This window comes from Chiloscyllium punctatum, chromosome 6, assembly GCF_047496795.1.
Source record: "Chiloscyllium punctatum isolate Juve2018m chromosome 6, sChiPun1.3, whole genome shotgun sequence".
Classification (NCBI taxonomy): Eukaryota; Metazoa; Chordata; class Chondrichthyes; order Orectolobiformes; family Hemiscylliidae; genus Chiloscyllium; species Chiloscyllium punctatum.
Genome location: NC_092744.1, coordinates 51427984 through 51451874, shown reverse-complemented (window position 1 = coordinate 51451874; position 23891 = coordinate 51427984). Strand labels below are relative to the sequence as shown.

Below are 23891 nucleotides of genomic sequence, written 5' to 3'. Positions count from 1 at the left end.
TCCCAAATCTATGTCCCCTTATGTTAACCTCCACCATCCGAGAAAAAAGGCTCTCACTGTCCACTCTATCCAACCCTCTGATTATCTTATACATCTCGATTAAGTCACCTCTTAACCTTCTTCTCTTCAATGAAAACAGCCTCAGTTTCCTCAGCCTTTCCTCATAAGACCTTCCTTTCATACCAGGCAACATCCTAGTTAATCTCCTCTGAACCCTTTCCAAAGCTTCCACACCCTTCCCACAATACGGTGACTAGAACTGCACACAATACTCCAGGTGCGGCCTTATTAGTGTCTTGTACAGCTGAAGCATGACCTCAATCCCCCTACCAACAAATGCCAACACACCATATACCTTCTTGATAACCCTATCAACACGGGTGGCAACTTACAGGGATTTATGCACCCGGACACCGAGACCTCTTTGTTCATCTGCACTGCCAAGAATTTTACCATTAGCCCAGTACTCTGCATTCCAGTTATTTCTTCCAAAGTGAACTACCTCACACTTTTCCGCATTAAACTCCATTTGCCACTTCTCCGCCCAGCTCTGCAGCTTATCTATGTCCCTCTGTAACCCACAACATCCTTCAGCAAGATCCATAACTCTGCCTTAGTTTAGATCAGAGTGGTGCTGGAAAAGCACAGCAGGTCAGGCAGCATCTGAGGAGCAGAAAAATCGACGTTTCGGGCAAAAGACCTGATGAAGGGCTTTTGCTTGAAATGTCGATTTTCCTGCTCCTCGGATGCTGCCTGACCTGCTGTGCTTTTCCAGCACCACTCTAATCTAAACTCTGGTTTCCAGCATCCACAGTCCTCACTTTTGCTTGCCTACCTTAGTGTCATCCACAAATTTACTAACCCATCCTTCTATGCCCACATCCAGATCATTTCTAAAAATGACAAACAGCAGTGGCCCCAGAACAGATCCTTGTGACACACCACAATCTTCTCATTGTTCAAAGTGGGACCATTACTTATTGGCAAGCCTTCAAATGGATTTTAAAACATCCACTTCTATTCAGCAAAAGCAAAACAAAACTGCATCTTCTTTTGGGAAGAGACAGGGATGCTTGCCTTTCAATCAATGAGTGTATAGTCTATAAGTGATCACTGCAGCCAGCTCACATCTGTTGGAACTATGTGTCAATTGAGTCCCATATGGCTTATTCCACCTGATGCTGCAGTTTTTTTCAGATATGTTATGAGTGGTTCTTAAAAGAATCATTGTGTTTTGAATGTATTTTGCAGAACAAAGTGGCATCTGCTTGGAGCTGGTGTGCTTGGTCACCAACATTGTCATCTCCAAGGTGCCAGGACTGGCCTAGTGAAGGAGGAACAGCTGAGGACGGCTATTCTGCAGACATTGCCAGGTAGGGGAAGCTTTGCTTAGTCAGTCTTAGTCTCCAGAAGTCCTAAACTGGCAAACTCCCGAGAGCCTTCAGCAGTGCCGTCTTTCTGTTGCTTCAAAATGATGCAGGGTACTTTTCTTTGCCTGCACACTCATTGTGCCAACTAAAGATTGCATGTGAAATATTCCTGAACAAATCGTAATGTTTTAACTTTCCCCAGTCACAAATATCTCCTTGGACCTGAAGGTCTGGAGAAACATCTGTCACAGTCATGCTGAGGATAATCATCTAACAATTTCTGGCTGTTCAATGACACTTCCATTGGGAGACAGAGGACAGGCTTCTTACTGAACAGCATCACTGAGCCTAACTTAAACAATCAGAAAATCATGGAAGTACATACTGGATATTGTGATGGGCCTTTAGCAATCTTGCCAAGAAATGTTAGATGATAATCTGTCAGTAAACTTGTCTTCTGCATTATGATTAAAAACAGAACGTGCTATAAATTCTCTGGATGATATCCATGTGCGTCACAGTAATAATATCCTAACATTTATTTTCTTAATTTTTAATGTTTCTATGTAACATTTTAAATTCCACACAAGAAACTATTCAAGTAGAAAGCTATGTAACAGGAATAAGGGCTGCATTATTGCATTTAGTGGTACATGAATAAAACATTGCATGGTTCCTCCTGCGTGTGCACACACATACACTTATGAATGTATGATCAGAACTTTATAGTGTACTTGCAATAAGTATACAGCAGCCTTTTACAAAACTGTCCAATTAGTTTTAGCATCCCTTGTTTCTTTTACACCCCCAGACCAGACCAGTGCACCCCACATCCACACTCTAAACACACTGGACCTGACCTGACCCAATCCAGCTTTGGACCTAACCCCACATCAGACCTGACCTGACATAACCCCACATCAGACCTAACCGACCTAACCCCACATCAGACCTGACCGACCTAACCCCACACCAGACCTGACCTGACATAACCCCACATCAGACCTAACCGACCTAACCCCACACCTGACCTGACCTGACATAACCCCACATCAGACCTAACCGACCTAACCCCACACCAGACCTAACCTGACATAACCCTACATTGGACCCAACCACACATTCCCCTCACTGCTGACATAGAACATCTGAATGCCCCAGATTTGATCACAAGAACTGGTTCCCCTCACATTCCCTGAACTACCCTACATACTGCACTACTTACCTGACACTGTTCTACTTTTAATTTCCCCCAAACTATGAGTGGCACTCTACCTCCTTCCCTTTTGACATCTAACCCAGTTGGCACCACATCCCTTACTCATCTGGCACTTTAGCTTGTATCCCACTGGCACCCTACTTACCTGGCACTGTAGTCACCTTGCAGATTTGTCCCTGTACGTTTCCACTGGTGGCTGATGTACTACAATGAGTAATGTCATGGCACTGTTTTTCTTCCTTAGCTGTAGGCAAACCAATTGTCCCCTTCAACCCTCAAGGGCATTTTGTTACTCTGGTGCTGCATGGCTCTCCTTAATCAATACCACTATCGTGCCTCCTTCCTGACCTTTCCTGAACACCATGTACTCAGGAATACTTAACACCCCATCCTGCACTTCCTTGGGCCAAGACTCTGTAATAGCTACAAGACTCCATGTAGATATCTGCACCTGCAACTTATCAATGTTATTTATTACAGTCAATACATTCAAATAGGTGCTCTGTAACCCTGATTTAAAATATTTTAATTTCTCCCTTATTCCAATACTGCCTCTTTGCTTAGTATTCTCTATCCTACTGCTATCTAACTCTCCCTAGTATTCCTCACTGACATTCTCTCCTGGTTCTACATCTGAACTGAATTATCTTAAACCCTCCCCTAGTTTAGCATCCTGCAAGGAACTCAGTCCTGGCTCTATTCAGGTTCAGCCCATCTGGCTTGGTCAGGCACCACCTCCCCAGGGCCAGTCCCAGTGCCCCAGGTATCTAATGCCCTCCCTCAAGCACCATCTTTCCAACCATGCATTCATCTGTTGTATCATCTTATTTCTGTACTAGTATGTGTGCCATTGGGAGTAATCCAGAGATTACTACTTTTGTGGTCTTGTTTGCTAATTTGTTTTACCTAAATTCTCACTGTAGGACCACTAACCCTTCTTCTCTATCTATGTTGTTGGTACCAATCTGAACCACAACCACAGTGATCACCCTCCCCCAGGACACTGCCCTTCAGCTGCTCTGTGACATTTTCAAGCCCTGCTGTCAGGAACACAGAGTTGAGGAGCACTAAAGAAATGTAACAGGGTTGCTGTATTATCCCAGCACACTGCAGGCTTAATTTGTTTATTATGACAGCCTGACTAATAACAAATGACAATAAAAAATAAACCAATTAATTTGGGCACGTTATTAATGTAATGAATACCTAGAAGTTCAGTGGCACATTTTTAGTAAAAGATAATTAAATGGATAAGAGAAAGTTGATTTGTACCAGGATGTTAGAGGTTTTACCATCCCCTGAAGGGAGGGATGCACTGGAAATCAAGCACAACTATTCAGTGAGTCATCTTAAATGTGAAATATGACCAATTTAATCAGTAGGATGATTCATTTACCTCATTGTTATCACCGATTAAAATAAAAGATACTCACGCCAGTTTTCTTTAATAAAGAAAAAAACAAAAACTTATTTATTACAACAACTTATCCTTTAACACGTGGAAAAAATGATTAGTAGTTATATGCAAACTTAAACTATATCAACTTAATTCCAAACACAGGCATATTCATTCACAAACAGGACAGGTAAAACAAATGAAACAACTGAGATAGTGTTTTGTAAGACAGTGTGTGGAAAATATAGGAATCAAAAAGGAATCAGGTCTATGTAGCAAAAGTCCATACAATAAGGAGAAAATGAGGTGACTTCCTCTTGGTTCTTTTGGACTGAGGGCCAATATCATGTTGTTATTGACAGTGGCGATCCTCACTTTGATAGCTAGTCAGTTGAACATAGGGTTCGGCTTGAGTTAGACATCTTTCTTTGCAATGTTATTTCTTTTCCATTCAGAGAGAGTGAGAGGGAGAGAGAGTAAGACGGAAAGATCTGGCTTGCTAGCAGAATTTGGAAGGTCTGAGTTCCATTCTCATCTCAGTTCTGTGACAATTGCTTCAAACCAATTGAAAAGATGTTGCTGGATTTTTTTTTCAACCTAACAGCACCAGCTTCTACAGAAGTGTTATGTGACCACTGTATGAGTAACCACAGAGTTCCACTTTTGCTTTGAGTTACAACACTAGTCCAAACTTCAATTTTCTACTTTATATCTCAAATAAAATATCCTTACGCCATCCTCATTCAGAATTTTAATTGAGGTCACAGCAGCAAAAGCTGTTAATATTATATAAATATTGTTTGTGCTAGTTGCAGTATTCCTGCTAATGATGGTATATTTTAATACAAAGCAGATAACTCTGATGTTAAAAAATGGCTTTGACTGTTTATGGACAGTGATCATGTGTGTTTTATGGACTAGACTAGACTAGACCCTGTCAAAGTACTTTAAGGTAGCCTAGACCCTAACTTTTTCTTATTTTAAAGGTAGATGTGAAGTGCACGATCCAGATGTGATGCGACTGGTCAAACTACTTGATGTTAAGCAAAACACAATTTATTTAAATACTGGAGTTAAAATACAAACAAAAGAAAGAGGAATTTAGAATAACAACTATTAGAAAACTTAGCTGAATAATAGATACAGCATCAATTACTAATTAACTGTTCCATAAACACACCTCTTGGCAAAAAGATAAATTCTTACATGCAGTTCTCCAATCCAGGAGGAAACAACATTGAGAGAGCTTTCAGGGAAAGTAGCAGAGAGGAATCATTTACTGAAGCTCCAATTCTTCTGGGACCCCAAACAGCTCCTGACTGCTACAGCCTAAAAAACTAGAAAGCCTGGTCTGTGAGAACTGGTCACTCCCATTTAGGCTGCTTCCATTGTTCCAACCTTTTAAAAAATACTAAAGGCCTGCTAAGTTGTTTACTTAGGCCGTCTCCAGTAGCTACTTTGTCACCTCTGCCTTTATGACCTCTGTTCAAAAAAACTCAGGGCAAAATAATGTTTTTAAAGTGACATTATCGTCACAAGTGCAACATACAGGAACTGGTGCAGCAGATTGTGTCAACCGAACTTGCTTAACAAACTAAAGTGTCACTGACCTTCCATTGGGGTGTTGGTGTCTGGTCGATTGGCAAACACAACGTCAACATACTCAAGCTGCATTCTTTGCAGAGAGGCCTTTAAACCTAAAATATAAGAAAAAACATTCAACCAGCAAATAAAACAAACTATTGTGATTAACTGTTCATTCACCACCAAGAATCCACGTCAGTCATTATTCAACATAGAACATAGAACATAGAAGAATACAGCGCAGTACAGGCCCTTCAGCCCTCGATGTTGCGCCGATCAAAGCCCACCTAACCTACACTAACCCACTATCCTCCATATACCTATCCAATGCCCGCTTAAATACCCATAAAGAGGGAGAGTCCACTACTGCTACTGGCAGGGCATTCCATGAACTTACGACTCGCTGAGTGAAGAACCCACCCCTAACATCAGTCCTATATCTACCCCCCCTTAATTTAAAGCTATGCCCCCTTGTAATAGCTGACTCCATACGTGGAAAAAGGTTCTCACTGTCAACCCTATCTAACCCCCTAATCATCTTGTACACCTCTATCAAATCACCCCTAAACCTTCTTTTCTCCAATGAAAACAACCCCAAGTGCCTCAGCCTTTCCTCATAGGATTTTCCTACCATACCAGGCAACATCCTGGTAAACTTCCTCTGCACCCGTTCCAGTGCCTCCACATCCTTCCTATAGTATGGCGACCAAAACTGCACACAATATTCCAGATGCGGCCGCACCAGAGTCTTATACAACTGCAGCATGACCTCAGGACTCCGGAACTCAATTCCTCTACCAATAAAAGCCAGTACGCCATATGCCTTCTTCACTGCACTATTTACCTGGGTGGCACATTGCTCAATAGAGTCACACTTCATAATCTCACAAAAATACTACTGCTATCAGTAAAACCTACAGGTCCTTTTGAAAAGGTAAAGGACAGTCATGATCGGATTTACCATTTACTGAGAGATCCACACAGGACAGTACACATGGTACAGGCAACAGTACACGCAGGTGACCATACGAGACCTCATGCCCCTTTTGAGACATTGGCGAGGCAATGCTAAGAAGCAAGATATATTGTTCCTGACATCAGGTAGAAAAACTCTACCCAGTGACACAGAAAGAGGCTGAATGGATGTAGCTACAGAGGTAGCAGTAGAAGAGTGGTGAGGAGATCGTGTTTAAAAATTTCAGCTGGGCCAATAAGATCTGAAAGTTGTGACAAAACACATCCTGGTAATAGGCTTATAACTGAATTCAGCAGCATGCATATGAGCTGAACAGATTCAGCACTCATAGTTTTGTCTTCCACTGTCAGATAGAGTGGCCAGTTACATCATGGAGAAGTCATACAGCTCATCTCTATCATACAGGTGCAAAAGTATCACTATGGTGCATGACAGCTCTTGTCAGTGTTGTGCCAGAATGGGTGAGAGGGGCCAACCTACCCACACATCACTCTCTACTCAACCTACAAGGAAACAACTGGTAGCAGCTTTAAGATGTCTCAAAATGAATGATGATGTTGTAGATTGGAAACAGCAAAAATAACTATTGCACTTTCCTGGAGTCACCCAATTTGAAAATTTCAAACTGCTCCTCTGATACATGTTAATGAGCTCTTCAATGTGCCTAATCAACAAGCCAGTCAACTGGAGGAACATTGTTTTCCAATTCTCCGTCTCCGACCCTCTCTTTGAAAATTGCCATTGCTTTTTAGAGTCATTAGAACCTTATGAAGCCTGGGGTAAGAATGGAATTTTCAAATTATGTAAACAGCCATTCTTGACCTCACAGGTCTCATTTAAATACTCAGGCTTCATTTTGAGGAAATAATAGAGGATGTAAGTTAGATTAAGATGCAATAAAGCATCTGTCAACTATTAAAAGGACAAAGTAAAAAGCTGCAACTGGGGGGTGAAGCTTGCTTAATTTTACATTTAATTTTCCCATTGGCTTATTTATTTGAGGTAGTTTTCCATGAGCAGCAAATTGATCATTTTGTTCAATTATTAAGGTCTAGAGCTACTCATTACATAGCATGCGGTCAGTTATGTTTCAGCCATAGTGTTTGAATTGTCTGTAATCTAGCCCAAATTGCTACTGACAAGACTATTCTCACAGTTTGCAGCTAGATTTCTGAAAATGATTGAACATCTTCTTGTGTTAGGATGCTTCTTTTCGAGAGAGAAGAAAGAAATGAAAATGGTATTGTTGTTTGTCATCATAAATATGATTCTTGTTGACTCAATTACAGACATTGGTTCCTGATGAAGGGCTTTTGCCCGAAACGTCGATTTCGCTGCTCCTTGGATGCTGCCTGAACTGCTGTGCTTTTCCAGCACCACTAAGCCAGAATCTGGTTTCCAGCATCTGCAGTCATTGTTTTTACCTCAATTACAGACATGACTGATTGAACCACTCTGCTGAATCCAGTTGGGTTTCACAAGCAATGAAAAAGTTAAATATATATATACTTCTCCTTTACAAGTATTTTGCAAAGAAAACAATCAGAATATACCAGCCCATACTACAGAAAGAGCTGTCAGGACCACAACTCATCCAGCAGTCCATGAATGTGAGGAACCATGATACAGATACAAAACCATCACATAATGACACTGATTATTATCTCTTGAAATCCTTGTTATATTATTTTACCTGTTTTTCAGTAAGCTGTATAATTTCAACCTGACAGCTAAGTAGAACTCCTGATCCAAATTAATGGGGAATAAACAGCCTTACAGGGCTCAGAGCCAAATTCTCAAAGATAAGGATGCATTTAGTGAACAACGTTTTATCGCATACTGTGATGCATACCTTCAATAATGTGTTTTCGAGAAAGGCCTCTTTCAGTCTCAGCCCTGTAAATGACATCAAAGACACATTAATATATTATACTTCCCACAGGACACAGAGAATAGGTAAGAAATAAACTGACATTTCTAGTGGCTGAAGCTTTTGATGAAGTTTATCACACCCTGGAGGGACTTCCTTCCAAAGGAAAGTTATTGACTGGCAAGAAATTACATTTTCTATACAGCTGTTCAGAATGCACAAGTTCTTTTTTATTGTTTTTGGCTGTTTCTGTTTGTAAATTCAGTAACACGAGTCCATTATAGAAGGAAAGGTGCAGGAACTGATATTAACCATTTACATATTATTGCTTGGTTTTGAACTTAATTTCCATTCAACTGCAACACAAGGCAACACAAACATAAGAATTTAGATTGTTGATTATGCACTTCTAAACTTGGTAAATGAAACAGTGCTCCTAAACTCAGGACCAGAGATGAACTCCCTCAAACAAGGGAGTTTAGTTTCTAAAAGACTCCAGATGGAGCACCATACAGAAGGGAAATGGCAGTGACCAGCTCTGCCGTTCAACTTGGATCTCCTGCCAACTGATCACAGATTGGCTGCTGTTTATTTTCAGCATTTTCTGTTTATGATCACAGGCTGTCATTAATGCTGGCCAGATTTCCCAGCTCATCCTCTCCTGCTGTAAAGAGGGAAATGAAGAGGATCATGCAGTCTGAAAAGAGGTTTGAACCAACATCATGAATAGTGAAGACATTTGCAAAAACACTGCCAACTTTCAATGAACCATAGCTGAATATCTTGTGCATTATGTGAACTAGCCATGTTACATGTGTGATTATGTACCTCCTCACAGGAAGTATTTTCTTCTGCTTCGGAAGGTAACAGAGCAGTGTTAAAGATGCAAAAACAGTTCCACGATTTTTTCAAATTCTTGCCACACAAGAAAACATACGTGGCTTTCCTAATTGTTGAGATGAACGTATGGGGCTACACTATCTTGCTACAGGATCCTCCTGGTTATAAGAGAGCATGTGTGTTGGTACTCTGAAAAACTGAGCCTGCTGAAATGTTTGAGCTGCTAATGAAAGAAAAATGATGGCACAGGGCAAATGGGTGCAAGCGTGATCTCTGGCACATTGTGGGCCCTGCTTGCCCCAAGGTCAAAATCACATGTCACTACCCAAATGGAGATAACGATGGTTTGGCCAGGCTCTTTTCACCATCCCTTATCTTGATTATGCACCTGTCAGCTTCCTGACCCAGAAAACATAACTTGGAATCAAAACAAACTTGCAGGATTCTTTTGAAATCTGGGCTGCTTGCTTGACCCTATTAGTGGAACTGACATCTACCTTGGAACAGGCTGAATTGAGTTTCTTTATCATTCAGTCCTGTTGCACTGGACTCTGTAGAAGCTTGGGATTGAGGAACATCCAATACTGGGAGACTCCACCCTATTCCACCTCTGCCTTAATTTGTCTTGTAAATGGTGGCAAAGAATTTGACTCTTAAAGAGACTAGCATGCTCCCAAAACTAGTAGAGAGCCAGTAAAACAAGAGTCATGGAGAGCCATCAATAATAAATCAAAAAAAAAATCAGGAGTCTCATACCTTTGAGTCATACAGAGTATGAAAATATCAATTCAGAGTCTTGGTATGTAGATCTATCTGATGTCAGTAATGATACTGCAAGCAGTCTCCAGGAAGGGGCAGATAATTGGGCTCTCAGTCTCATCACCATTCTTGAATGGTATTGTACTCATCAATGCTTAATCAGGTGGAAAAGGACAGGCTCATTTGTGATGTTCCTTGGGACAGGATGTCTCCTTGGCACTATATCCAAACTTTGAAGACATATTATGTGATGACAGTTGCCCATGGAGCTCCCTCCGAGTGAGAACATAATAGAGGACATGAAAAGGGTTTGTTTTAAAGGAGGTATCATATGTCAACGTTAATGTATTTATGCCTTTATGTCTTATGTCTTTCTTCACTGTTGACATAGTGCTACAATCTTTTTATTGTAATTGGAAGCTTTTCCTTTTTCTCTGAAGAAATGTTTGTGGAGGAAATTTAAATTTCACACAATCTTTGAAATGTAATTCCCACTGCGTTTATATTCATGTTGAACCTTTGGGGATACGTCTCCTCTGGCACCATTTGAATTTTATTAAAAAGACTTAATATCACTAATTGTAAATGCTTATAAGGTTATATAATTGAGATTTTTAATTTGAAAAATGTTACAAGAATGTTGATTTGAGTTAATTCATAGCTAATAGATCAAGCAGATCATTACTTCCAAAATACCACAGCTGTCAATCTCTTATCTTCAAAGAGACACTGTTTTCACTCCATAAAGGCACGATCTCCATGTAAATTTCTATCCTTGGCAGTAAATGAACTCTCCTTCGCCAATTGCTGTGAATTCATAGTATCTCTAGACTCTCCATTACTAGTTAGGGAATTAGCGGTAACACTATTACTATTTCAATGGAAACCATTTTTTTAAAATAATATATTAAAATTCCCAGTTATTAACTGGAAGAAATTATGCCACAAGGTTTCATGTTGCAAATAAAATATTTTACTGTGCAAGGTTTAAATATACCAAGTACTTCTAATTTAACGCTATATTTAGATTAGATTTAGATTTAGATTAGATTCCCTACAGTGTGGAAACAGGCCCTTCGGCCCAACAAGTCCACACTGACCCTCCAAAGAGTCACCCACCCCCCCTCTGACTAATGCACCTAACAATTATGGACAATTTAGCATGGCCAATTCACCTGACCCGCACATCTTTGGAATGTGGGAGGAAACCAGAGCACCCGGAGGAAACCCACACAGACACGGGGAGAATGCAAACGCCACACAGACAATCGCCTGAGGCTGGATTCAAACCTGAGACCCTGGTGCTGTGAGGCAGCAGTGCTAACCACTGAGCTACCATTTGGTAAACAGGAATTATTTAAGTCCAAAAAACCTTTAAAGACACTTTCTGTTCTGTTTTAATTTCACTAAATTTTCTCCATACTTTTCAGTTTCTGCAAGTTTCTTTCATTTTGTCTGTGGGAAGCTCTAAGGATTTTTCTCAATATTCCTGCTATTTCAGAGGTATGGGATTAATTAGTATCGTTCCATTAACATTCACAGCTTGACAGTCTTCTCAGTCTCTTTAAGCAGGTCACCCCAAACTCAAACACGGTCTTTTCACTACCTTCTTGCATAGTAGCCTACAGAACTGGCAGACTTCTCCCTCTGTTTGTCTCAGAAATGCTTCCAGTCTCCAACTGACATTCTGTGAGAAAACACACAAATAAACCCTAACATTTTTAAAAACATCACCCTGAGATGTCTACCTCTATAGCAACATGGCATTCTTGGGCTGGTCCCAACAGAATTATAAATTAATTCATCTTTTACCATTAAATCATCCTTTCATCCAATTACCCACATGAATAATCTTTATGGTCTTAATGGCACTCTTTCCTGACTTGCTCATTCCACCAGGAAAACTCCTTCTTTGCAAAGGTGCTTTCAGCTTCTTACATCTGGAATCTAATGAATACTTTTAATCAGAGGCAGGAAGACAACTCATGAGCCCCAATCCTTCTCCTGTTTCTGGACCGCTTATCCTATCTGTCCATGCCCTGGCAACCTCACCCACTTTTTAGAGTGATAGAGATGTACAGCACAGAAACAGACCCATCAGTCCAACTCGTCCATGCCAACCACATATCCTAAATGAACCTAGCATTTGGCCCATCTCCCTCTAAATCCTGCCTATTCATATACCCATCCAGATGCCTTTTAAATGTTGTAATTGTAGCCTCCACCATGTTCTCTGGCAGTTCATTCCAAACAAGCACCACCCTTGACGTGAAAAGGTTGCCCCCTACATCCCATTTAATTCTTTTCGACTCACTTAAACCTATACCCTTCGGTTTTAGACTCCGCTACCCTGAGAGAAAAGATCTTGTGTATTTACCCTATGCATACCCCTCATTGTTTTATAAACTTCTATAAGGCCACCCTTCAGCCTCCAAAGCTCCAGGAAAACAACCCCAGCCTATTCAACCTCTCCCAATAGCTCAAACCCTCCAACCCTATCAACATCCTTGTAAATCTTTTCTGAATCCTTTCAAATTCCACAACATCCTTCCATAAACATACAGTATTCCAAAAGTGACCTAACTAATGCGCTGTATAGCCGCAACATGACCTCCCGATTCCTATACTCAATGCATTGACCAATAAAGGCAAGCATACCAAATCCCTCCTTCATCACCCTGTCTACTTGTGACCCTGCTTTCAAGGAACTGCACTCCAAGCTCTCTTTCTTGAGCAATACTGCACAGCACCTTACCATTAAGTGTACAAGTTTAACCCTCCTCAACTTTTGTTGAATATTTTTGCAATACCCTTTCAGTCCTATCCGAATAAAATAGTGCAGTACAGGAGGTTGTTCAATCCTTCAGTCTGCAATAGTTCTTTTGAAGAGGAAATCAGCTGGTCCCACCACTGCCCCCTCCACTTGATATTTACATTTTTGAGTTTTGAGGTATTTATCCATTTCTTTTGAACATTAATTTGAATATGTATTCAACACTATACCATGGAGAAAGTGCATTCCAGAATCCAAATACATTTGGCATAAAAAAATCTTCCCTCATGTTGCCTCTGGCTCTTCTGCCAATCAATTTAAATGAAGTTAAACCTGGGACTTCTGATTAATATAAATAGAAATTGTTTCCAATGCTATCTAAACCCTTCATAATGTTTTACAACTCCTTCAAATCCCTGCAGATTTCTTGCCTCTAAATAGAACAACCTCAGCTTCCCTGTAATCCTTCATCCTTATAGCAAGTATAACGTCGGTCTTCTGAACCCTCTACAAAGCTTTCTCATTCTCCTAGAGCCCAGGATTGAAAATCATAATCACTGATTTACATAGGTTCAGTAATCGCTTTGGTACTTCAAGCCTCAATTTATAAAGTCCATCGAAAGCTCTGGTTTCAGTATGTTATACTTTGCCAACACAGTTTTGTCAGACAATTGCACATAACACAGTTGTTCATTCTGCAACCAGCTCTGCTTCTTTAAAATTGGCCCTTTGTAATGTCCAGACAACAATACCCAGCCAACTTGAACCTCATAAGCAGTGCAAACACTCGTCCCACGTACAAATAAAAACATGCTGAATTCACATTGGCGTATAACTGCTGGTTTTACTGGTGTAAAAATGACAAAATATTCCAATAAATTATCCCCAACTAATTCATCAAGTAGATTACACTTTTCATTGAGGGATAAAATATTTCTCATTTCAATTAAAACTTATTAGTGCCCAGCATGGAGCATATAATAGGACAGCAAAGTTCTGCACATCGCGGAAATCTGAAATATACACAGAAAATCCAGGAAATACTCCATAGGCCAGGCAGTAGTGAAACACAAAAGAGTCAATGCCTCAAATACACAATCTTCATTACTTGTGATGAAGGGCCAGTGACCTTTATCTCTGTGCAGATGCCAATAGACATGCTCAGCATTTCCAACACTTTCTGTTTCTATTGAGTAAAAATAACCCTTTTAGCCTTCCCTCCATCCATTCAACAAGAAACCGAGCAGCAACCTGAGATCACGTTTGGTTTGCAATATTAAACATACATTCCAAATAAAGTAAGGTATGAAAACAGGATAAAAAAATATTGCTAAGCAAAATAAAGCAAAAACAACAAAATACATTTTGGTAATTTAAGAAAATAACTAATTCATAAAATTGACCACTAAAATGTTTCAAACAACAGAACTAATTTAGAACACCACTTTTGCTTACCACTTAAAAACTAGAACTGCAGAGGTCATTCAGTAAGAAAGGGGGAAAGAAATAGGGGTTAACTAAGGAGCCATGTTTGACTAACACGGATCCTGTGTTCACACTGGTGATAAACAATCTAGGCAAGCCTGTTGCAGAATTCATACCAAAATGGGGTGGGGGTGGAATAGGGTTTTTCCTCTTCTGTTAGACTCAGAAAATGTTTGTGAGCTGGGATTATTTTGGGGATCTGATTCTCCTCAAGATTCTGGTTGCTTGAAAGATATTCTACCTGAATGGCAACATTGAACAACAAGCTTTAAGAATATAGCTTTTTTTAACTCCCTCCCTCACTTAAGCAGCAATCTGCTTATCGCCATCTTTTGTTTCAGAGTCTCTTCTACTTTCTACACTGATATCTACCATCAGCATTTTAAAGCATGATAAATATATTAATATAATACAATATAATCAGACTTCCATTCTTAGAATTAAACTAAATCTTTGTAAATGAGTTTTAAATGATGAAGCAATCCTTCTCTTTCAATTTCTTCCCATCATTACACCTTTTTGGAATTTCAAGCTGATTTTTTTGCCCCTTCAGCAATTTCAAACTGATCAATCTTTTTTTCAATTTCATTCATCCAGTAAATTAAGCTACCATGAGATTTTGTGGTTTTCTTGGGGGAGTAGAGTTGACGGCGGGGAGGTGGTTTGTGACCAAGGTCAAAGAGCCCATGAAACCTCCACATACACTTTATTTTCATCTTTATCATGTCATCCCTAGGCCATTGCAGCACTGGATCCTCTTCAGCTTAACTGCTTGTGAGCCCTGCACACCGCAGAGAATCTGGCCAAAGCCCAGTAACAGGGAAGGAGGGTGCATGGACCATTTGTAGGATGTATCTTCTTGAAGTGGGTAGTTAGAGTGCTTTGTCTAAGAGCTCTGTCAAATCAGAGACAATGGGGGATTTCAGGCTTGGAAGTGTGGGCTATGGATATGGCTAGGTGCTACCTGCACAAAGGGGCACTACGACTGATGACTGAAAGACTGAGAGTTGAGATGGAGTGTGAGGTTGGGAGCCTCTTGAAGGTATGCAGCATGAGGGAATAAAATAATTTTATTGTTGAGGACTCTTCTTGAGGATTATATTTTGGTTTATTCCTTTGAAATTCTTTCTAATTTAGTAGGTGATGTAGCCATGTATTATGAAAACCTTCTGTAGCTGTGTTGCTATAGAAATTAAAAGCAGAAAGAGAAAAAAAAACCTATGTCCTCAATTCAACATAAAACCACAATACTAAGCAATTTTCTAGATATCACATTACTTAAGCTGGCACAGGACAACAGGCATAAGTTAGCAACAAAATATTTTTCAAAATAACTGACACACATTTCTGCATTTAAAAAAAAACATCATTCTAAACACTTCCTCTGCACATGGGTGAGGTCATAGCTAATGTATTAACTTTGTGCACGGAAATGGAAAAGTGTTTTAATGAGGCAGTCATTGTTCTATTTACTGCACCCCAAACCTCAGCCCAAGATTTAAATTTAACTGACACTTAAGACATGAAGATCCCTTTTCTTTAAGGAATTTGGAGGGGGGGGCGGGGGGGGTGAAGTCTCTTGGCCTATTGTAGGCCATTACACTGGCACCTTGACTCACCAGAAGCCACTAACCAATCAGATGCAAGCAATTTCTGCTCCTGAAGACAACCGGTCAAGGACTACTGTTTGAGGGATTTAGCATGGAAAATTTCTAAATTTCCTGTAACAGATTGGAGAGAGCATCAGGGGTGTCTGAGGCAAGGGCAAGGTGTGAGCTTGACAGGCAACTCCATTATCCATGCGTCAGATTTCCCCCAGATTGGAGCAGTTAGTGCCCCAAATGAATTAGGAAATTATATGGTTGGAACAGCATTAATGATCAGAAGAAGCTGGGATTGGAAGATAAGCAACCCCCTCCTCCAAAGGAGTGAGGAATGAACTGCTTAGCTGTTTTGAAGAGATCAATAATTATGGAGCATTAATCTGATGTACATCCAGTGGTGATTTTTGCCATGGAATTGGCTATATAAATGTGGACACAAGAGGGATCCCTTCCACTCATCTGTAACACAGTGTAGGAATAGAATGCTCCATGCATAATCCCTCCAAAAAGATGTCAGCGCAGGAGATACCTGATGACAAAGTAACATGCATAATCATCAACAAACATCTCTGGGACACCCGCACCCACCAACCCCACTGCCCCATGGCTGAACACTTCAACTCCCCCTCCCACTCCATCAAGGACCTGTAGATCCTGGGCCTCCTCCACTACCAAATTGTTGTCACTGATGCCTGGAGGAAGAATGCCTCATATTCCGCCTTGGGACCTTGCAACAACATGGGATAAATGTGGATTTCAACAGCTTCCTCATTCCCCCTCCCCCCCGCATTATTACAGTCCCAAGCCTCCAATGGCACTGCCCTCCAGATCTGCCCATCACTCCCCCCTCTGATGTATCACCTTATCCCTCACCTTCATCCACCTATCACTTTCCGAGCTGCATTCCCCCAACACCCACCGCTCCATTTATCTCTCAGCCCAGAGCCACAAGTCTCATTCCTGATGAAGGGCTTATGCGTGAAACGTTGATCATTCTGCTCCTCGGTTGCTGCCTGACCTGTTAAGCTTTTCCAGTAACACACTCTTCACACAGATTCAGGGTTGCATCCACACTCCTTTGCTTAAAAGAAAGATGAATGAAAAGCAGGAAGAGTAGTTTAACCATCAAGGTTAACTTTAGTTATTAAAGGATGCCAGTACAACTGCCCAGCTCTCAATCCTGTATTTGACAGGGAGCATGTTATAGAAGCAGTAAAATAAGCATTTGAATCTTTAGAAGGATGAGGGGGAGCTACAATGATAAGGCATAGATATCATTTGAGTGTTTGAAATTGCTGACTTTATTTATAAAAGGTTATTAAAGAAAGTGAGAAAAAAAATCCTTGTGTAATTACATGGAGATCTGACATCTACAGATTGCAGAAATGTCAATATAGATTGTGATTGAATGAGGAAACTTCTTTTTAACATGACTCAGTCATTCACTAAATTGATTTGCTGAAGGGAGTCAATTAGTTAAATAGTTGACAGTTGCTGCTCACTCTAATAAAATCAGTTAGGTAGAACAAAATTAATTAAATCAAAATTGCTTTCTCTTTGTTTCATTACCTATTACTCATAGATCTACTTCAATACAATTTTAATGGGAACTTACTTTCCTCCCCAGTATAGCTTCGTTGTTATCACCAAGCTTGATCGTCTGAAAGAGAAACATAAGAATATTTCATTAATGTGCATAACAAAAGGATCCCAAAATTTAGGTTGCTTTTTTCTCCACTTACATGGATTGCTATCAATTTGGATCTGCCATCGATACCTTATCAGGAACAATGGGTATTGATCAAACTCATTTACAGGCTATGAGTGATATTTTGAAATTTGACTTACACAGCTTGATACAGGGAGTCCACCACTGCCAAGCGTGACAACACTCCTCCCCTTTCCTCTCCTCTCTTTCCTCCTCTTCTCCCTTTCGTCAATGCCCATCCTTCCTTGATTCTCTTCTCCTTCCCTTCCTCCACTCCTCCTGTTTCCCTCTCCCCTTCCTCTCTCTCTTCTTCCTCCATATCTCCCTCCTGTTCCTCACATCCTCTTTCCCCATCTTGGCCAGCATTTATTGCCTGTACCTAGTTGCCCTTGAGAAGTTGATGAGTTGCCTTCTTTAACTGCTGCAGTCCATGTGCTGTGGATTGACCCACAATACCATTAGGGAGGGAATTCCAAGGTTTTGACCCAGTGACAGTGAAGGAACAGTGATATATTTCCACGTCAGATGGCGAATAGCTTGGAAGGGAGCTTGGAGGTGATAGTGTTCCCATGTATCTGCTGCCCTTGTCCTGCTGGGCAGTAGCCATCAGTTCAGAAGGTACTGTACCTCATGGTAAGCAAAAATGTCTTCTACCTAGCTGTCCTTTTGCCCAGCCCCTGTGTTTGCATCATTATTTACTCTCAGTCTCGATGTTAACTTGTATATCTGTACACAGTCCTTGCCAAACATGTTGCCATGGAAACCTGCTCCTTGAAAAAATTCAATATTGGACTGTCTGCTTTGTTGCAAGTAAGTTCTCAAAGTTGTAATTGAGCAGCCAATAGTATGGGGTGAAGGGGAAGACTGGTCACCATGACTACAAAGTTTTTTTCTCTTTGCTCCACATGAAGGACTTTTTCAGCTGAATGACACACGATCCAGACAATTCTGTCGCTTCTTAGTCATTTCTCACAATCTAGCCATTGTAATCTGATTACTGAACTGAAACGATTATTTGAAATCTCAATGACTGTACTCTCTTCTGAAAAGGGCAGCCAAAGCAGCCTACACATTAAATGGAGCCAAATTTCAACCTCCAGTTGTTACTTCTCATATATAAAATGAGAACTAATGATTGTAAATCATGATAAGAAGACACATCAGCCCATGTAAATACCAAGGCACAGCTGCGTGAATACCGTATATACTCATGCATAGGTTGATCTCATGTATACGTCGACCCCTTATTTTTAGCCAAACAATATTGTGTTTTCCTTATATCTCATGTATAAGTCGACCCTAGTTCTTCATTGTTACAGATCAACATGTATGACTCAGTGTGCCTGCCTGTTGCGTTCCGCACTGGCATTCCAGTCTGCTGGCCGTATCGCTCCGTTCCAGGTCTTCCAGTCTGACAGCCATCATGCTCCACTCCAGGTTTTCTGAAATACTGTAATCCGTGGAATTGGTTTCCACGGTTTCAGTTACTGCGACCCAAACATATTACAGGGAATGTTCCAAAACCAGGGACGGTGGGGGCTACCTGGAGGGTAAATTTCCCATTTAAATGACCATATGGATATTGACTTGTTCGTGATTGTCTTTCTGTCGCCAGTACTTAAAAACTTACTTACTACTCGAAGATGAAACGAAAATGACAATCAGGACTGGAGTACAAACTGTTTTCTTCATCACGTAGATATTGACCTATATAGTATGCAAGTATTATAATTGTTTTAGCACTTCGTACAAGCTGGGGCTTTTTTTATTTTGTTTAACTTTGCTAATATCCAAAAAACTCAAACAATACAAAAAGTACAAGAGATTTGAGAACAGCATACCATCATATGACTGATTCAATTGTAAGTTTTTCTGCAGAATAATATCTGCTACAACTATCAAGGCAGTTCCGAGGATTACCTTACATTTCAAGCTAGTTCTAAAAATTCAACATGGTATAAATAATACAATTTATACTCAGAACAGCTTTAGACATGCTTCCGTAGTAGGTCTTGGAACTAATCCCCTGCGGATACAGGGGGCTACTGTGCGATTCTACTATAGCAGGCAGGATGGAGACAGTTACTTTGAGGATAAATATTCAATAACGGCCATAATTATTTTTCCTTTTGTTGTTTATTATTTCATATGGAGATCTGACCCTTGACTGTCCACTTTTTGACTCATACTAAGCAGGAATTCCATCCCCTTAGTAGACCCCTTAATTTGAGTTGAAAAGAAATCTTCAAAATTCGACCTATACATGAGTACATATGGTATTTAAATCATGATGTATTATTTGCAATGTATTTGCAACTTCAGGTTCAGATGAATGAAATGAGTGCACTGCCTCAATTGTACTGACTGGGGTGTCAACTTCAGTGAACCCAAGAAAAATGCTGCAGAATTCCATTTTTCACTGCACTCAGACCAAAACTATGTTTTGTATTGATGGAAACAAATGCTCTATCTATCCTGCTCATTTGTCACAAATGTTTTTCCCCTTCAACCTTTCTTTCAGAAGTTTACATTTTTGAATTTTATCTGTTCCTTCTGAAAACTGAGTGTCTTACACCCACTCAGTGTCTGCTGTGTGCCTTCCCCTCGGGGCACTGACAAGATAGAAGATATTGGCATGTAGAAGGTTATCAGCTCGAATCCAAGTTCTCCATGGTGTGGTGCACTAAAATATTGAGTGCTGTGCCACCTACTCAGGCCATCTGCTTAAAAACACATTTTTACAAACACTTACATAACTATCCTCATGAACTATGAATGAACCTCCATTACAGAAGCTTTATCAAAAAGCTAGCAAAATGCAAACTATAAAATATTGGCCCAGACATTGCAGTCTACAGACAGTCAGAGATCGGAGGTACCTTGGAGGATGCGCACTGAGATGTTTCAGAAGTCCCAATGGCCCAAAAGTGTTCATTTCTAATGGGCAATTATCTGGCTTCAGAAAATGACCCCAACTCTGACTCATAGTCAGAGACTTTGTGGGTCTTCGTTTTACCTACCTTAAAGGTTAAATAGGAACAATTACAGGGATTAAAATCTGCTTAAATCCTGGGATAACTGGGATAACCTGAAGTTCCTGACTTCCAAATGTGTCCATCAATCATTTAAATTGAATCCCATGAACATGACTTGCCCCATCCCTCCATACCTACATGACTGGCCCTCTACCCAACCACAAGCACTGCACTTCAGCCGATGGAGACTGGTACCTCCCAGACATTGGACACCTGTTATTACCTCCTGCCCACCCAGATAGATGTCAGCCCAGCTCTGGAATACATCCCTGACACAAATTCCTCCCATCCCACAGACACTGGCTCCAATACACCTGGCCACCCAAGTTCACTGCCAGAAAACAGAATCTCCAGCTCTCTGACAGACTACTCCTCCTGGACACCAACATCCCTTACTCATCTGATCCAATCCCTTCTTCAGATTCCTAAATCACACTCTCCCTTATGCGTTTTCCTGCTACCCAACCCTGCCACTCAACTGTTGCTCTTCTGCCCTGCTATCTCATATAGCACTTACCCTTTGACTTTTTACTCCTTCACCTGCTGGCACTCTATCCCATATCGACCCTCCAGTCTACCTCCTCACCAACCTGGCAAAGAGCCCCTATGTCCAGCTGGTCACCAACTTCCTTAGTTACATGGCACACGACCACTTATTCATTTGGTGCCCTACTCGCTCAGCTAGCTGGCACCTTTCTCCTTCAGCCAGCTCAAACCCCTCAAACACCTGCCACCTTACCCCTTTCCCTGCTTACCTCACACATTTAGCTTCTCTCAGAAGCTTTCAAAGTGGCTTTGGAAATTTAAGCATTCACTGGAACACGCCAGTTTTTTGCCGCAAAAATGGGCATAGTTCCTATGGCAATTCATTCCAATGCAGCCTGCATAGCCTGCTGGTCTGTATCCATGAAGGATGTATAATGGACCCTGTATCAATAACATCAGATGTCCACAGGGTAAAGTCTTAAGAAGGTGTGTGGGCTGACCTGAAATAGGGATTCTGATCTAGACTGGAAGATTCAGACCAATGAATCAGGTGGAGTTTAATATTACTGAAACTGTTGAGAACATACTTATTTGTATAGACGCACAACCACTACCATCTAGAAGGACAAGGGCAGCAGATGGATGGGAACACCACCACCTGCACGTGCCCCTCCAAGATGTTCAACATCCCGATTTGGAAAATACTGCCCATCCTTCACTGTCACTGCCTCAAAATTCTGCAATTCCTTCCTCACCGGAATTGTGGATGTGTCCACAGCACGCAGTCTGCAGTGATTCAGGGAGGAAGCTCACTATCACTTTCTCAAGGGCAATTAGGAATGGGCAATAAATGTTGGCCAAGTCAGTGACACCCACATCCCACGAGTGAATATAAGAAAGAGTGATTGTAATGTCACTGGTCAACATTGCAGGTAGCATCCCAAATAAAGAATAGGATAATCTGTAACATTGATAAATTTAAGGTTGTTTTAACAAGGGTACGAACAATAATATGCACTTCTTCAAATGTTTCAAATGAATTCAATTCAAGCTTTGGGATCACATTTTACTCACTACACCATTCTCAATACTTGGAAACCTCATTCACAAACGTCCTAGCTGTCCAGCTCCCAAGCCTCCACTCCTTACCCCTGCTCAATATCATACTCTCTCACTGTTTACCATTTCCCAGCTAGGAGAGAGCAGGCTAGTGAGGGGGAGGGTGAAAATAAGGCATTGGGAGTGGGATGGCCAGAAAGGTAGTGACTGGGCCAGCAAGGGGTTAGTGAGATAGATCCTGAATGGAGTATTGAGATGGGCAGCAAGCGAGCAACTTGGTGAATAAGGGCAGCAAGGGTGAGTGTTCATTGAGCATCCAGTGGGCACTATGCATGTATATATGGGTGAAGTGGGCACTGATGTCTGGCTCCAGGTGCACATGATGACATGAATGGCACTGACTTCCTATTCCACTACATTGGCAACAGAAATAATAAATTAATTAAGGCGCGAACAAGGGGTTGATTTTAACTGCCATCGGGATCCTAGCTGGAAGCATATAGGAGTTGTAAAGTGGTTTTTGGCCCAAGATAGCCAAAGGCCATGGCTACAGCTTAGGCAAGTTTATGTATTAGAATTCAATCGGGTTATGGGGGCGAGGCTGGATCTCAGAATTGGAGTGTGGAAACTTCAGGATAAGGAGGCCATGCCATGCTTTGTAGAGCACAGGAGTGCAATTCTCCACAAAGTAAAACTAATTATTCTATAAATGGTATCTGTTGCTTCTCACTCTTTCTGACAGTTTTCATCTAGTAGTGAAGTGAGACAATTAATTAAAATTGATATGTAAATGACCATAATAACTTAAAATAGGTTATTATAGCTATGAGCAATTTCCCAAAGCATGATGGGAAATGTAGCCAATACTGTAGGATTGATGTGATATGTTTCTATTTCTGTGGAAACTTGGGTAAGAATATGTTGCAAAATGCAATGGTCTTCATAAGGATGAACAACACCCTTAAAGTGATTTAAAAAACAGAGAGGAAGGGGATGTGGGAGGAGAGACTTTGGTGGACTTTCACCTAATGTGCATCCAAGCATATACTTGAATAAAATCTATAACAGCTGTGTCCGAGCCTTAAAGATGTCTGTTCAATCTCTCCACGAAACACAGCATGATAACTTATACAGTTCACTTGTCATCAATTATCTTAGCACCTACATCACATACCATTATCAATAGGCAAAGCTATATCAGGTATACATACGTCTCTTTTATATTGTAATTAACCCTCTGAGGTGTTATCACTGTAACTCTATGTCTCCTTCACCTCTGTTTCTTCATCACCTGAAGAGTGTAATTCATTCTTGTGAAAGTCATTGCATTTACAACTTACATTCTTAGCCACAGGATATCATTTCTACAGGATTATCCACATTTCCCATCATACTTCAAGAAAGTGCTCATGAAGAGGTTTGTCTATTCTATGATTTTAAATATCAATTTTAATCAATTGTCTCACTTCAACTCCTCCTGTTGGCCCTGACCAGCCTTTTGAGGCAGGAGACTACCTGTGTGGATACTCTACTCAAAGGCTGTTCAGAGATCTTTCTGGACTCTATAAGTGTCAAATCCCTGAGCTTTAGTCTTGCACCCCTTACAGTTTGACCTGTATTGACCAGATTGAGCCAATGGCACAATCAGATTACAACTTCTATATTTAAGGGAGGATCTTCCCAGCTTTGGACAAGTGGCTTAACCGATGTCAGGAAATATCAGTTAG

At 40.8% G+C, this 23891-nt stretch overlaps 1 protein-coding gene across 1 annotated transcript in view; it reads right to left on the bottom strand.

Moving 5' to 3' along the window:
- The window catches only part of kcnab1a (potassium voltage-gated channel subfamily A regulatory beta subunit 1a), a 245506-nt gene that overhangs the window by 43104 nt on the left and 178511 nt on the right, over positions 1-23891 (bottom strand). The window contains exons 6-8 of the mRNA XM_072572651.1: positions 17492-17536; positions 8398-8441; positions 5596-5682 (exon numbers count right to left, since the gene is read on the bottom strand). Of these exons, the coding sequence (XP_072428752.1) occupies positions 5596-5682; positions 8398-8441; positions 17492-17536 (176 nt within the window). The remainder of the gene's footprint in view (positions 1-5595; positions 5683-8397; positions 8442-17491; positions 17537-23891) is intronic.